We start from the raw sequence: 17,018 nt of genomic DNA on the forward strand, positions 1-17,018 counted from the left end.
CCCCGCCGTGTCGCTCACTCACCTGTATGACGGGCGACATGTTCAGTCGCCCGTCTTCCGGGATCGCGGCATCCGGCCATCTGATTGGCCGGAGCCGCGGTGACGTCGCTCCCGCGCACGCGCGCGGGAGCCGACGGTCACGGCACGGGAATCTGAAGGAACGGCACCAGTGGCCGCTCCTTCAGAGCGCATGCGCCAGTGACGTCACTGGCTGCATGTAAGGTAAATATCTCCTAAACGGTGCATGTTCAGGAGATATTTACAGTACTTATAGGTAAGCCTTAATATAGGCTTACCTATAGGTAAAAGTTACAGAGGAGGGTTTACTTCCTCTTTAAATCAAAACATCATGGTGTCTCCATGACTGCTACTCAGGTTTGTGTTGGCTGTGTGTCTTTTCCACTGAACTCTTTGCAGTAGTAGGCCAGTATGAATTTGCAGTCTTCTAACAGGACATAAAAAGACAACACTTCTCTATTTGATCCATATGTGAATAGTGTTGGGCCAGTTTACACAACACTCTTATAAAACAGGGGGTGAGGGTTGTGGTGAAGGATACATGAATTCATAGTCATGACCTGCACACTTGATATTTTGGATATTTTCATCAATGTAGCTCAGTTACTCTTTCACATGGATGGAATTCTGACGCAACACAAGGTTATATTTTTAGAACACCTAATGTATATCTGTGTATTGGAAGAAGTCCAAGGTAGTCCCAAAAGCCAATACTATAATTTCTCAGTGCCTTAAGCCTAGTAAACACACAACGATTATCGGCCGACCGATCGTCCGTCTTTTGTACAGAGTGGTGTTTTGTTGGTTGGAATGTGCCTAGACTGCACACAAATTTTCTCGCCCGACAAAATTCTACTTCAGAAGTGATGTCATGTGTCGGTTTGCTTTGTTTGTGTTCCTTCTTGTCTGAGCATGCCCAGACTTGCTCATTAGATTTTTCACTGTCGAAATCTGTACTGACTGCACGAAAATCGGCCGTGTTTTGATGGCGGACAAAAATTTTATAGTCTGCACACCAGATTTTTTTTCGGCCCAAAAGTCGGAGTCGGTTGCCGGAAGCATCATACTAACAAGCCGAAAATCGGCAGATCGGTCGTTGGACGAAAATTCCCTGCCGATTTCCGACGTGTGTGTACGAGGCTTTAGTTTGCTGTCTGCAGTAGGGCCTACAAACCCTAGGCCAAGGTCTATTTTTTGAAGTGTCGCTACCCTGCAGCAGCCAGCTGCAGATCATACGTTTTGTAGTCAGGGAGGGCAATCTGCATCCTAATTTTTTTTGGCATTGGAGCTTACGTTTGTTGGAAGCAGGTTGAACCTTTGACTGTTCTATTACTTTATACCAGGCTTTAATGGTGTACTGTTTTTTTTTCTATATTTTATTTTTATGTTTTTATTTTTTTTCAAGCGCGTGTGCCAGCTTTGTCAATTTAGAACTGAATAATTAGCACATGTCCACTTCGTTTGGGATGTTTGCCAAGGTTATTCCATTATTTTTGTTCTCAACTGTTCCACGCCTGCTGCTTAGTGTCAACCAGCAATCAACTAGGGAGAAAGAGTGCTGAAAGAATATATGTGACTGGCAGGGTTTTAGGCATTTTATCCATATGATCCTATCCTGAAAACAAACCTCCTTGCCAGCTCAAAATGTTGAAAGTTATGCCCAAGAGCAAGAATCCCAAGGGAATTGCTGTTATAAATAATAGCTAGAAAAGCATTCTCTGTATGACCCTTTGAAACTAGTTTTACTTTGTTGGGGCATGATTTCCCACCCATCACGTTCCTGTCCAGTAAGAACATCCTTAGTGGCCATTGTTGTACTCTTACCCCCGACAGGGGTTATAACCCCCCTTATGGCTAGTGCACACAATTAGAAAAAAAGATAGTTCATTATATTTTGAATGATAGTCTCCTATCGTACTCAAGGCGGATTACAAGTTACTCTATCCAAAATGGGGGGAAAAAATGTTTTGCCTTCAGCTCTACTTTAACCACTTAAGCCCCGGAAGATTTTACCCCCATTCCGACCAGGGGTTTTTTTGCCATTCGGCACTGCGTGATTTTAACGGACAATTGCGCGGTCGTGCGACGCTGTACCTAAACGAATTTGACGTCCTTTTTTTCCCACAAACAGAGCTTTCTTTTGGTGGTATTTGATCACCTGTGCGATTTTTACTTTTTGCGCTATAAACAAAAGAAGAGCGACAATTTTGCAAAAATAACAATATTTTTCACATTTTTTTATATGAAATTCCCAAAAAAGAAATGTAAAAATCAAAAATTTTTTAACATTTTAGGCCAATTTGTTTTCTGCTACTTATGTTTGATAAAAAAAATCGCAAAAAGCGTATTTTGATTGGTTTGCGCAAAAGTTATTGCGTTTACTAACTAAGGGAAAGATTTTTGTCATTTTTGTTTTTTTTTTTTTTTAACGCGTAATGGCGGCGATCTGCGATTTTTTTTTTTTTTTTGCGGTACTGCGACATTGCGGCGGACAGATCGGACCCTTGACTGACATTTTTGACACTTTTGGGGTTACCAGTGACATTACTGCAGTAATCAGTGCTATACATATGCACTGTTACTGCAAAATGACACTGGTAGGGAAGGGGTTAACTTTATTGGGGAAGGAAGGGTTAAGTGTGTCCCTAGGGGCGTGATTCTAACTGTGATTGGCTGTGGCTTGAGGTGTATGAACAGTGATCAACGGTCCTACATAGTAGAACCATATGATCACTATTCCTACACAGGGGAAAATGACAGGCGGCTTGTTTACAGGCGGTCGGCAACCGGTTAAGAACAACACAAGTATGCTTCCCCCATATACCAAAAAATCATTTTTCAATATTCTATGTACAAATACACTCACCCTCCACTTTATTATGTACACCTTGCTAGCACCAGGTTGGACCCCCTTTTGCCTTCAGAACTGTCTTCATTCTTTGTGGCAAAGATTCAATAAGGTGTTGGAAAAATTTCTCAGAGATTTTGGTCCATATTGACATGATAGCATCACGCAGTTGCTCCAGATTTGTCGGCTGCACATCCATGATGGGATTCTCCCATTCCACCACATCACAAAGCTGCTCTATTGGATTGAGATCTGGTGACTGTGGAGACCATTGGAGTAGGGCTGCAACTAACGATTAATTTGTCTGTCGACTAATCTATCGATTATTTTTACGATTAGTCGACTAATCTAACGATTATTTAAATTTTTTGTTTTTTTGCTTAATCTAGTGTTCTTTCTTTGATTAGTTAAATAATCCTTTGAATAACTTTACAAAAAATGATACGTACAACTTCTAATATAATATTTCAACTTTTATTAAAGTTTTTCCAAAAAATACTTCAATGTGGTTGAAGTTTCAGTGGCAAAAATAAAATGTAAACAACACTTTAACATCAGGCAGGAATAATGCCATTAATTCAAAACCAAAAGCATTCAAAATGCCATATAAATTATAAAGCACTGCTCAACAACACTAACTTGTGCAACTGTGCAAAAATACAAGAGACACATAAAGTGCCAAACACTTTAGGGCATCAGGCATGAAAAATGCCATATCTGCCTAACACTTTAACTTAAGTCAGCTCTCTGCCTTCAGGTAATCTTTTGCTGTATTGCCCATTATTTTTGGCCATTACTTTTGCACAGTGTTGAGCAGTGCTTTTGTTGGACTAGTTGGCTCCTTTAAAACTTGGTTACTTTTTAGGTATGTTTTCCATATACAGTGTTTGACCAGTATTTTTTTGGTGTGTGTGTTACTTGTAAATGTAAAACATACCTAAAAACTAACATAGTTTTAAAGGAGCCAAGTCCAACAAAAAGCAAGCACCCCTCAACACTGTGCAAATTCTAATGGCCAATACTGAGGAAAGATTACCTGAAGGCAGCCAACAGCCATCTTGTAGTTTAAAGAAGTCCAACAATACAACCCAAGAGAGTGCAATAGGTACAGGTTGGGGGCCTGTACCTATAATATAGCATTGCAATGGAGGAAGGTTAGCATATCGACATGCTCAGGGCCAGATTAACGTAGGGGCTATTGGAGCTGCAGCTCCAGGCCCCTACCTTTTATATAGGCCCCGGGTTGGCCATATTCACTGTTACCGCTCTTCTGTCACTTGTAAACACAGAAGTCTGGCTTCTATGCTCGCTTCCCCAGGCAGCTCCCTCAGAACCTCCCCACACAGCACGAAGGCCGGACAAGGAGGGACAGTTGCCGATGCATGGATGTGTTTATGGGCTTCAGAGACAGCATCCCATGTTGAATTAGGCATGCATGGCTGCACCTTTCCTCCTCTGGGTGCATGCCAAGGCACGGCCCTTAAGGCCCTTCAAAATCCTCAGCACCAAGCCCATGATGCTCTTAATCCGGCCCTGGACATGCTCTGCAGTTAGGCTTGCTCTTTTTTTAGTCACAATGTTGCCAGCAACTGAGAAAAGCCTTTCAGATGGGGTTGATGTTGCAGGCACACACAAGTAACTCTTTGCCAGCAATGGCCAAGATGGGAAACCTCCCTTCATTTTCCTTCCACCATTTCAGTGGATTGTCTTCCTTTGGAATGGCCTGCTCACTAAAGTACATGTGTATCTCATTCCTCACAACTTCACTGTGGATTTCTGGATCTTGGATGTGATCAGTGTCATCCTCACCATTACTGTAGACATTTGCCTCTTTTCTGAAAGTTTCATGTCTGGACTCATTGCACTGGCTGACTGAACCTGTTCCTCACATTGACGTTGATGTGTTTGCTCTTCCTCATATCTTCTTTTCTCTTCAAGAGCAAGAGCTTGGACCTTGAGGTGAACTTTTAAACTATCCTCTGCTGCCAGGAATTTTAGTTTGCGGAATCTGGGGTCCAGGGCTGCTGCAATAAGACATATATTTTCTCCTCCGTCATCTCTGAATTTAGTTTCCCTCTCCCATCTTGTGGTCATCTCCTGTGCAGCAACATTTTGGAAAGCCTTGACTGCCGCTGTATCGCAAATTGTGCTCTGTATGGATTTCTGGAGGCCTTTTACCAAAGGAGGTAGAGCGGAACCAGTCACATAGGACTCTCCACTCAAGAAAACAGTAGCACACTCAAAAGGCTTCAAGACTTGTTCCACTTCCTCAAGTAAGCTCCACTGATCATGTTTTAAATCCAGGAAGCGCTTCCCTCGTGGTGTGACATCAGGATCGGAAAGTGTGGCAGTCACAGGCCACCTCTGTTCAAGCAGGCGACTGATCATGTGTAAAGTACTGTTCCATCTTACGGATACATCATTTATTAGTGCATGATCAGGGGTACCCATTTGTTGTTGCTTTGCTTTAAGCTTTGTAGTGGCCAGCTCACTTTTTTTAAAATGTTCCACAAGGCACTTCGCAGCCCTCAGTGTCTTGCTGTTCTGGGGATCCCTCAGGGCATGGTTGACAACTAGCTGCAATGTATGACCAGCACACCTGAGAGAAGAGATGCCAGGATGCTTTTCTTCCAAAATACGCAGAGCAGCGACAACATTTGAAGCATTATCATGAACAACTGCAATTACATTGGCCATGGATATCTCAAACTTCTCAGCTGCTTTTTCCACCCAGTTAGCAATGTTTTCAGCTGTGTGGCAATCTTCAAGTGGCATAGTGGTCAGATTGTAGGATGTAAGCTTCCAGGATTCATTAATGAAGTGGCATGTGACACCCAAGTATGCCTCTGTGGCAATACTGGTCCATGCGTCTGTGGTGAGAGATATTTTGGATTTGACATCTTTGATTGACGCTTTCAATCTTTCAAAATTCTCCTCATATTTCCTCTCCATCAGCTTTGTGAAATGGGACCTGGAGGGAAGTGTGTATCCTGGGTAAAATGTGCTGATCATCTCACGAAATCCTTGACCGTCTACAATAGAAAGAGGTCTCATATCTTTTACAATCATGTTGAGTATGCTATTGGTAAGTGTAATGGCCACTTGGGGTGTGCAAGCAGTGACATCCTTTTTATGAAAGTAGAAATCTTGTACACAGCTTTGCCTCTTCCTGAGGAAAAACAACAATAATAATAATTAATAATAATAATAATTAATAACATTACCAATTTACACATCTATGAATGCTCAGCCTCAACGCTAACAATATTAATTGTATTTTTTCTAGTAGAATTTTGAGATATCCATGGCCAATGTTGTAATTAATAATGCTGCAGAGTGCAGTCACAGTCAAAATAGCTCTCAGGTGTGCTGGTGGTCATGGTCAGATCATTGCACTTGTTGTCAATCATGACCTGAGGGATCCACAAGACAGACACTGAGGGCTGCAAATGCAAAATGCCTTGTAGTCCATTTAAGAAAAGTGAGCTGGCCCGGCCTAAGCAATCATCAGCTAGCAATGCATTAATTTTATTGTTGAAATTAGTAGTACTAGTACTTACAAAGATGGCTCGTCCTTTGTGGTCAGTGCGCCAGGATGCTTTCTTCTGAGGTGCTCGTGCATAGCAGTTGTGCTGCTGTGGTACGCCATTTCACTTTTGCAAAGGGAACAGAGGACCATTTTATTTGGCCTCTGCTGAAAGTATTCCCATACCCTTGACGACCGTGATCGGGGTCTCTCGCTGTCTTTTGTACTGGAACTGTGCTGCTGGAACTGCTGCTGGAAGCCTTTTGTGATACTGGTACTCTGCTGCTGGACGTGTCGCCATTACCGCTGAAGTTCCGCTATTTTAATGCAACTCGCGCGTGATGCGTGTGACGTCACGTCACGTGCTGACGCGTCAACGCTTTTTACGCACGTCGACGATTTTTTGTAGTCGACGCGTCGTGGCAGCCCTACATTGGAGTACAGTGACCTCATTGTCCTGTTCAAGAAACCAGTTTGAAATGATTAGAGCTTTATTACATGGTGCAATTTTTGTAACCTTGTGCGAATTGTAGCCTCAGTTTCCTGTTCTTAGCTGACAGGAGTGGCACCCGGTGTGATCTTTTGCTGCTGTAGCCCATCTGCTTCAAGGTTTGATGTGTTGTGCATTCAGAGATGGTATTCGACATATACCTTGGTTGAACGAGTGGTTATTTAAGTTACTGTTGCCTTTCTACAGTGCATCTGGAAAGTATTCACCGCGCTTCACTTTTTTGAGGAAAATAAAGAATTTATTCAATTTTGGAATAAGGCTGTAACATAGCAAAATGTGGAAAAAGTGAAGCGCTGTGAATACTTTCTGAATGCACTGTATCATCGCAAACCAGTCTGCCCATTCTCCTCTGACATCAACAAGGCATTTTCGTCCACACAACTGCCGCACACTGGATATTTTCTTTTTTTGGGTCCATTCTCTGTAAACCCTAGAGATAGTTGTGCATGAAAATCCCAGTAGATCAGCAGTTTTTTGAAACCCTCAGACCAGCCTGTCTGGCACCAACAACCATGCAATGTTCAAAGTCACTTAAAGCGTTTGTTACCTCAACACTTCATATTCCTGATATGTGCCTGCTGTACCATGTACTTGTATGAGAAAGTATCCTGTTCTCTTTGTATTGCTCCCTTTGTGTGAAATCCCTGCCAGTACCTCTGCTTTCCCATTAGAAACTGACCACACTAAGCAGGAGAACACACCCTGGGCAGTTCTCTAGCTATGCTCAGAACTTAGCCTGCTCTCCTCCAATGATCAGACTTGTCCCCCGCTGCACAGCCATTCACTGGAATGCTCAGTGTGTGCTGTTGCTTCTCCTAGACATTAAACATTAGAACTTACCTATCCAGGGTTCCCGCGATGTCGGGACCCCAAGCCAATTTTCGTATCGGCTCTCGAGGGGTTCTGCCGCCCATTCAGGGTAAGAGAAGCCGGCAGTGAAGCCTTTCAGCTTCACAGCTGGTTCCCTACTGCGCATGCACAGAGTGCGCTGCGCTTTGTATTTGGCCCGGCAGCGGAGGAAAAAGGAGGGGGGCTGAACTTCCGAGGGACAGTACCGCGGCGCTGTCTCCCGGAAGTGGGGAAGGGTAAGGGTACCTGTCAAGAAAACAGATACCTGTTTCCCCCCTCCCTCCCGAAAGGTGCCAAATGTGGCACCGGAGTGGGGGGAGGAAGCATATAAGCAGAAGTTCCACTTTTGGGTGGAACTCTGTTTTAAATCCCCTTATCTTCACTATGTCTAGATGCCTAAATGCATGGAGTTGCTGCCATGTGATTGGCTGATTAGCAGTTTGTGTTAACAAGCAGTTGATCAGGTATACCTAATAAAGTGGCCGGTGAGTGTACGTTCTTCTCCCTTTTGCAGCATACTAATTAGAAGGCTGTAGATGAGATCAGAGCTGTGTTGTTCACCTGTTCTGATCGGAAGAAAAGAAACTCATTCACACCTGCTAGGACGCTCGCAGATTACTGTGCGATATGTATATATTCTTCCAATAATGTATTCCAGACGCGCAATCTATCATTTACACATTCTGTATTCACATTTCTGATTAATGAAATGTAATTTGTTCACTAAACTTTGTCATTTAATAATGACAACTGAAAAAGCACTACACGGGGCTCAGAGGTTTGTGGTAATCGCCTTTTACATACAAAATGCATGAAAGCAAAACCGCCCGCGTCTCATCTACACTGCCATTTAAAGTGTACTGTTAATTTGAAACAGAATGCCATTTCTGCCTAATCTGTTATTTTGAAATTCATTTATTTCTGCCTGTCAGTCTGTGATTTGTTTATTTCATGTAGACCAACATTACTTAGGAATCGGATAAAATGAAATATTCAGGGTCTGTAGGAAGAACAGATGCTACGGGAAAAGCTAAAATAGACAAGGGCACCTGCTGGGAAAAAATGCTTGCAGGCTTTTAAGGAAGTGGCAGCTGTGCATAAAAGAGACTACACTTAGATGACAGTTCATGAAAATCCATCCACTGGGAATCATTGTAGTACAGGTAATATATATTCCACTTATCTCTATGCTACCATATCCCCAGGATTCGGCTTAAGAGCTGACGTTTTCTTGCTCATGCATGGCAAGGTGACCGTGCCTCTAGAAAGGGCATGCTCTGTCCTTCCTCCCATATACTAAGCTTATTGCCTGCTCTGTGTAATGGTTTTGCACAGAGCAGCCCGGATCCTCCTCTGTTTGGGTCCCACGCCAGCGCTCCTGGCTCCTCCCTCCTGCCCCCACAGCAAGCAGTTTGCAATGGGGGCACCAAGCAGGCATGCTTCCATTTAGCGGCTCTGTGTGTCCATTCACACACATAGCCATGGCAAGGCCCCGCCCCCTCAATCTCCTAATTGGCTCACTGGCTGTGATTGACAGTGGCTCCCGCTGCTGCCAAAAGCCAATCACGAGTGCAAGTCCTGTCCTGGGAGAGGCAAGGCTGCCACGGGAATCGCTGGATTGAGACGGGGCTCAGTTAGGTATTTGAGGGGGGGGGGGGGTACTGCTGCTCACAGAAGGTTTTTTACATTCATGCTTAGAATGCATTAAGGTAAAAAACCTTGTGCCTTTACAACTACTTTAAAATGTTACTAAACCCACAACAGTAAAAGGAGTCTGTATATGCAGTAAAGCATGCTTGTTATACTTACTGTGGAACCTAAGGGGTTAATCCTCTGCATTGTGTAAAAAGGCTGTTTGATCCTGTATGCACAGATCCTACCCTTCTTGCATTTTCCCCACAACATGTTAGTGGAGTCAGGCTGCAAACGCTCAGTTTGTGTATTGCTAGAGTTTTTTTTTCTTGGGAGAGTGCATGCAATCAGCACAGGGCCAATCAGCACTGTCCAGACAAAGGCTCAGGGGTCCTGCTTTTGGATAGGACAGCCAGTGCAGTTTGAAAAGTCCTTCAAGCTTTACCCAGGCACTGATAGAAGTCACAAGACTGCTATATACTGCTGATGAGAAAAGGTATTTAGCCGTTTATATTTACTAAAATAATTGCATTTCCATGTCCTGTGTACTGTGGGAGACCAGATATGGTAAATGCAGGCTCCTGGGTTTAGTAACACTTTAACTTTCCATATGATGGGTTATGATAGACTTACCTGCCCGCTAGCTTGTGTACGTACGCATATTTAGAAGTTGCTTGGATATCCAGGGTTTGAATAAAACTCTGAAAAATTCATGTGCATTTCTTGGTCCAATACCATTGTTTCCTGCACAGTTCTTGAGTTTGGTTCTTAAAAACCAAATTGTATACATATGCACATGCCACATTTCTGGAAATTGAATCTTCAAGAATTCGACCGCTAGTGGCCAAGTTTAGTCATCAGTGAAGTGGAAGGAAATATTGAAGCTGTGCTAAAGTTAGAAAAGTTCACCCTTGGGCCCCTTTCACACATACGGACCGTTTGTCCGTTTTTCATCCATCCGTTGACGGATGTAAAACGGACATCAATGCATTCCTGTGGAAAAACGGATGATCATCTGTTTTTATCCGATTCCGTCTATATATCCTTTTTGAACGGATTAAAGCCCTATTCCCCTTGAACGGATGAAAGCCTATTTCTTCCGTTAAAATAATGTATCGGACAAAAAACGGTGTAAACAAACGGTCCGTTTTTCATCTGTATTTGCATTGGTAGTGGATGTAAGAAAAACAGATGCAAGACGGACGAAAAACGGATGAATACTTCATCCATTTTGATGTGACTGAACTGATGAAATGAACGGTCCGGACGTATGTGTGAAAGGGGCCGAAGTCTTTTTTTTTTCGTTTTTGGAGCAATCAAATGCAGCCAAATCAGACAATCATAATCGTACAGGACACAGGACTTGTAATTAGTGATCGACCAATATGGTTTTTTTAATGCCGATACCGATATTTTGGTCATCGGATATCAGTATGAGCCGCAGGTACTATCCAGGTCCAGGCCTCGATCCATCTCTATGGCACCCCGACCCTGAAGACCCCTTTGGTGACCCTGGTAACAGGAAACCCCTCACTTTTGAGGGATTTACCCAATGGGATACATAATATGGGGGGGGGGGACTGAGGGGTTAGGTAGTCATTCTTGCGTCTCTGCAGACCCAGGGCATTCATGTAACAGGGTACTTGGACCTAGGGTACACAACATTGTCAGCCACGGTCCAAAAGGCCATTCATTTCCTTCAAGTTTTTGGCCGGTTAATTAATTTTTTTAACTGGGACACCAGATGTGAACATTCTGGGCTCCACATTCAACAGCAAACTGAACAGATTTGCAACCAGGACCAGAGATCATTTTGCTCTCATGGTAGTTTCTCCGGTAATCCCTTTGACCTCATTTAGGCTGATATATGCCATCCTTTCCGACAAACGTTTAAACGGAGATAGACGCTTCCTGTAATCCTCATCACATCAAATTGTCTCTGAAGGACATGGCACAGAAATCTACTCAAACTCCCGATGGACAAGCCATAACCACTTCTAAACAGGCCAGATTACTGGTACAAGGCAAATTCCAAGAATGATTCTTTCTTATATCTGTTTCCAATGACAGTGCAGAAGTGATTAAGATCAGAAAAATGATTAAAATATTGAAAGAAAATATCCATTTCCATAATAAAATGCTCCAATATGCATCGGGAAGCATTCACAGTCTGAGCGCCTAAGCTGGGATGATGGCAACCTGAACAGTTAACCAGAGCTGACACTGGATGCGCTGAGCTGCTCGGATGTCCAACAAGCGGTGTCTGTGGAATCAAGCAGTGCTCCAGGATAAATTGGGGCGAGAGCAGTGTGGCAGGCTACTACACGTTTTAGTGACACACTCCCTTTCTCAAGCCTGTCCTGTGCTACACTGAATACCAATTTATTTTAAAGCATATGCCCTGAGGCCCTACGAGACTTTGCTAAAAACAGAAACCATACCAAAATAATTTAAAATTACTGAAAATGTGAATGACCTATAAAAACACTGGCATGTTAGTATATTGAAGGTAGGAACAAAGTGAGAAACGGGAGACACATGATGTACCAGCTACTAGGGTTGAGTGTCTACAAGAGGAATTCCAAACATGAGAAAGATAAATAACAATGCCTTGTGTCTCCTCTAGATAACAAATTCTGTATTATAACGATTTGAAAGGCCCCCCTCTTTTACCCTGCTTCTTAGTCACTGCCTTTAATGGCATTGTTGAAACTGAAGGATAGGGGTTTATCTGATTTTAGTCTACCCCACCTAGAGGAAGAAAATCTACCTCCCAAAAAAACAATTGTCTCATATGGAAGGCTTACTTCACCTAGTGCAAGGACAGGCATGTGTGTCCTAGAGAATATTTTCTTGTTCGTACCCTGGCCTTTCTTCAGTCTTGACTAGCGCTTGGCCTGGAGTACCCTTAAAGTGATTGTGATTTGCACAGAGCAGCCCAGATCCTCCTCTTCTTTGGTCCCTCGTTGCTGCTCCTTGCCTCTCCCTCCTGTCGAGTGCCCCCACAGCAAGCAGCTTTCTATGGGGGCACCCTAACCAAGCTGCAGCTCAATGTGTCCATTCAGACACGGAGCTGCCGTTCGGCCCTGCCTCATTTTTCTCCTGATTGGCTAACTGATTTTGACAGCCATGGGAGCCAATGGCGCCATGGCTGTGTCTCAGCAGATCAGGAGAGAGAGTCCCAGATGGCCGATAGTAGGCATTGTTGGACAGAGATGGGGCTAGATCAGTATTAGGGGGTGCTGGGGGCTGCTACACCCAGAACGTTTTTTATCTTAATGCATAGAATGCAGGAAGATGAAAAACCTTCTGACTTTACATCGGATTGTTAGCACAGTGGCTCTGACCTGAGCTGTCAGTTTTTTTTTCTTGAACGAAAAAGAACTAGAGGTGCGTGCTAGACTTAAGGGATAGTGTTGATGAGTAGCAACTACTAGTCTTTACTCTCTGCTGCCTATCAGCCAGGAAATTCAAAATCCAGTTACAAAGGGTTCGGCTTAACTCCAGTGAATAAAACTTGGCAATGCATTTCATCAGTAAGATTGTATTCAGCTCATCTGAATTGATAAGCATTAACTGTTTTACCTTCCAAATGGTTCAGTACAGAATGTAGGACCAATGCCATAGCATCTTCTGTGGATCGATTATCCCTAAAGGCAAATTGATAGCTATCCAGCCCTAACGGAATACACATTTAACGTGGTTTAGAATAATCTTCTCAAGCCATTTCATTACAATAGGTGTCAGAGCCACGGGATGATAGTCATTAGTACAAGAAATGTATTTCTTAGGAATTGGGAAAATTACTACGTTTTCAGGCAAGAAGGCACTACCTCCTGCTCTAAGGAAGCCTTAAAGATCTCCATAAAGACGGCTGCCAATTGATAGGCATGTTTCTTTAAAATAATCCCTGGAATGCGATCAGGCCCTGCCGCTTTTTTGCTTGATTATTGAACGCTTTCACTTTTGATTGTTCACAATATTGTGGTTGCACTTGTGGAGTGCTTTTCTTAAATCACTTTTCATGATTTTTCACATGTATACGTGTAGTCATACACTATTATTTCACTATTATTTGTTTTAAAGGGGACAGCGCAACATTTTTTAATTTTACTGCTTCCTAAACACCACATGGCAGCCACCACTTATCACCTGATTGAATCCATTTTGTGTTCTTCCTTCGGACAAAATTTGTTATACCCGTAAGGAAAGGATTCCCCTCTTCTATCATGAGAGATCATTCCACCAGGTCTGTTTGTGTCTCTTTCCAGCTCTTTCTTCAAGCTTTAGGTATCTGTATCCAAATTTTGCAAGGCCGCCACCTGGTCCCTCTGTTCAAATGTTTTCCAGGTTCTATCAGGTGGAAGGTCATGTCTCAAGCTGCCATCCGAGTATTTTTTCAGATTCTCGCTCTTGTTTTTTGTGCGCCATCGGCAGCTCTTTTTGCTGTTTTGTTACCCACACCTCAGTTGATTGCTTGGGGATGTCCTATTGTCTATAAAGACCTGTACTGTACAATTAAATAAAGATAATTTTTACTTAAATGTAAATTCCTTATCTTGGAGTACAGTACAGGACACCAGATCCTCCCCTCTGTCTCCTAATTTCTTGGTAAAAAAAAACTGGAGTCTTACGGAGTATGTGGGGTTATATGAGCATAGCTCTAGGAGCGGCCCGAGCAAAGAGTTATTTTTTTTTTTTTTTTACAGGTTAGTAAAAATTCCCTTTTACCATGGTTTCCATGTTAGAATGCAGTCTATCAGAAAATGATGCGCTGTACAGCCTAAAATGTGTGTGTTATGGAATCTGTTCTTTAGTCAGACGACACGCTGGGTCTACTTTTACATAGTCCTCCAGGGATCTATTTAAAGTGTTTCTAAAGCTTTAATATTTTTTACGTAATGCATTCTGTGCATAGGGGTAAAAAAACCTCCTGTATCTTGGATCCCCTCCCCTCTCAGCCCTTCCTTATACTTACCTAAGCTGGGTCACCATCCAGAGCTGTGCACAGCTTCTTCCTCTCTCTCTTCTCACAGAGCAGATTGATATTAGCAGGAGCCATTGGCTCCTGCTGCTGTCAGTCAAATCCTATGACGGTGGTGGGGCAAAGCCCCGATGTTTGTGTCTGTAGATGCAGGCAGCAGGTCTTGGGGAGTACCTTTCTTAGCTATTGGCTTGCTGAATGGGAGTACTTGGAAGGCAGGAGGATCCAGGAGCACCGACGGGGGACCCCAGAAGGGGGAGAATGAGGGCTGCTCTGTGTAAAACTTTTGCACAGAGCAGGTAAGTATAAGATAATGGGTTTTAAAATCACTTTAAGAAAAACAGCAAACTTTTCCACCAACATAGACAATCTTGCCTATAGCGACTTGTCAGGTTCCATGTTTCATCTTCCTGTAGCATGCTATCCACTTTTGTGGGGGGGGGGGGGAGCTTTATTTCTTTAGTTTTGTTTTGTTTTATTAGCTTACTACAATTTTCAGTTTCCATTTAGACCCCGTTCACACTGGGGCGACGCTACTTACCGGGGCGACCTCACAGGTCACGGTGCGCAGCTCGCACCGCGACCTCGGTGCGGCCGGCACGGACTTCATATCATTGAAGTCAATGCAGGTCACTCCAGGTCGCCCCAAAGAAGCTGCGGACCCTTTTTCTAAGTCGGAGCGACTTGTGTCGCTCCTATTAGAACGGGTCCACAGCTTCTCTATGGCAGGCGACGTACGGCGACCTGTCAGGCGACCAGGTCACCTGACAGGTCGCCCCAGTGTGAACGGGGTCTTAGGCGATCAGGATATCATGACTTTAGGGATTTAGACCTCTGCGACATTTTCAAATGTGAACATTTTGTGTTTCTGCCTGCTTTGTATCTTCATCTAAATGAATGAATCTCGGCATTCTGTGAAATAAAACTCACCTCTTTGTTGCATTTTGCAGGTAAGAGGCCTCACGAATGTGGAATCTGTACAAAGGCTTTCAAACACAAACACCATTTAATTGAGCATATGCGCCTCCATTCTGGAGAAAAACCCTACCAATGTGACAAATGCGGCAAGAGGTTTTCACACTCCGGGTCCTATTCCCAACACATGAATCACCGCTACTCATACTGTAAGAAGGAGGCAGAGGAACGTGATGGAGCAGAGCATGATGGAGCAGAGCATGAAGAAGCATTGCATGAGACCCTGAGCAACGAGCATGTAGATTCCCAAGCTTCTCCGTCTCAGATAGACTCTGATGAGCGTGAGAGCTTAACACGGGAAGATGACAGTGAAAAAGAAGATGATGATGAAAAAGACACAGATGATGGACAGGAAGAAAAAGAATGTGTGGAGATGCATGATTTAGAGGAGACAGAACTAGAGGTTGAAGCAGGACCATTGGAAGGTACTTTGAAGGATGAAGAATGTGTAGATAAAATTCAAACCCCAGAACCAGAAGTCACAGAAAATCACGTGTCGGAAAATGACACTGCCCAACCTTAGCTGGTATTTTTTTCCAATACGGAAAATCTCTTGACATTATACTGAAATTTATTCTATATTATACATGCTTTTTCTCTGAAACGCAGTAGCATATATACTGTGATTTCTGTTCACTACTGTGTTAAAAAAAAATCCAGGTGTGCCTGAATCTGAAACTTAGAAATTTTTCACAGCAATTTTAACATTTAGGAATCCAGTTTGTTACAAGTATTGTTAAAGATATATATAGAAAATACGACTCAGCAGTTAAAAGCAAATCAGGTTTAAATGAACCTACCCATCCTGCTCATACACACATCTGGAAACATTTATTTTTGTCAGTATTATGTTACGTTATTGTGTCAGTTAGTTTGTACATTTGGGAGAAAATTTTATCTTTTTTTTTTTTTTTTTTATTGTTATTACCGTTACAAACATCTACTAAATCTGCATCAGTATTTTATTTTATAAAGAAAAAAAAATGTGAGTATAACTGCACTACAAAATTCCTTTACAAATAATGCATATTTTAAAATGTTATTACTACCTTGCTATGTCCAAAACAAGGTAGAGTTTTATAGCTAATATAGTTTGCAAAATTGTTAATTTACAGCATACTTTTAGCCTTAAGAAGACAGCAGCTTGGGAGTAAAGGTGTGTTCTTTTCAATGAGGTTAAACTGCAATTATTATTTTACATGAAGCTCCATTTTGCAGGGACGTAACAGCTTTTTCTGGGAAAAAAATTTGCAAAAATCAGTGTTCCTATTTGCTTGAATATGTAGTACATATATGAAGGATTTAAAGCTATGTATCTCCTTTTGGCCTTATGCAAGACCCTTTGTGCTGTAAGTGCCATTTTCAGTATTTTAAAGGCTGGAATTGCCTTCGTTGGTGGTCTGTAATCACTAGCATTTCTGGTATTGGTATCCTCTTAAAGTAAGCCAAATAATCTTCTTTTTATTTATTTATTTTTTTATTTTATGCCCAGTCCCATTCTTTCGATTTTGCCATTTCTTTTCATTTTGTCTTTTTTTTTTTTTTCATGTTTATCTTCTTTTCTTCCTTGTTTTTTTTTTTTTTTTGTTGTTGATGGCAAAATCCATTAATTTTTTCCTTAATTTCTCTTCTTCCATTTTTTTTTTCTTTTGTTTTGTTTTGTAACACAGTGCTC

General features: G+C 42.5%; 1 protein-coding gene across 1 annotated transcript in view; it reads left to right on the forward strand.

Moving 5' to 3' along the window:
* The window catches only part of ZEB1 (zinc finger E-box binding homeobox 1), a 242,189-nt gene extending 225,375 nt beyond the window's left edge, over nucleotides 1-16,814 (forward strand). Inside the window, exon 9 of the mRNA XM_082258387.1 lies at nucleotides 15,319-16,814. Coding sequence (XP_082114513.1) covers nucleotides 15,319-15,866 — 548 coding nt within the window. The 3' untranslated portion in view covers nucleotides 15,867-16,814. The remainder of the gene's footprint in view (nucleotides 1-15,318) is intronic.
* Nucleotides 16,815-17,018: the final 204 nt, after the last annotated feature.

This window comes from Pelophylax lessonae, assembly GCF_965119305.1.
Source record: "Pelophylax lessonae genome assembly, chromosome: 5".
NCBI classification, from domain to species: domain Eukaryota; kingdom Metazoa; phylum Chordata; class Amphibia; order Anura; family Ranidae; genus Pelophylax; species Pelophylax lessonae.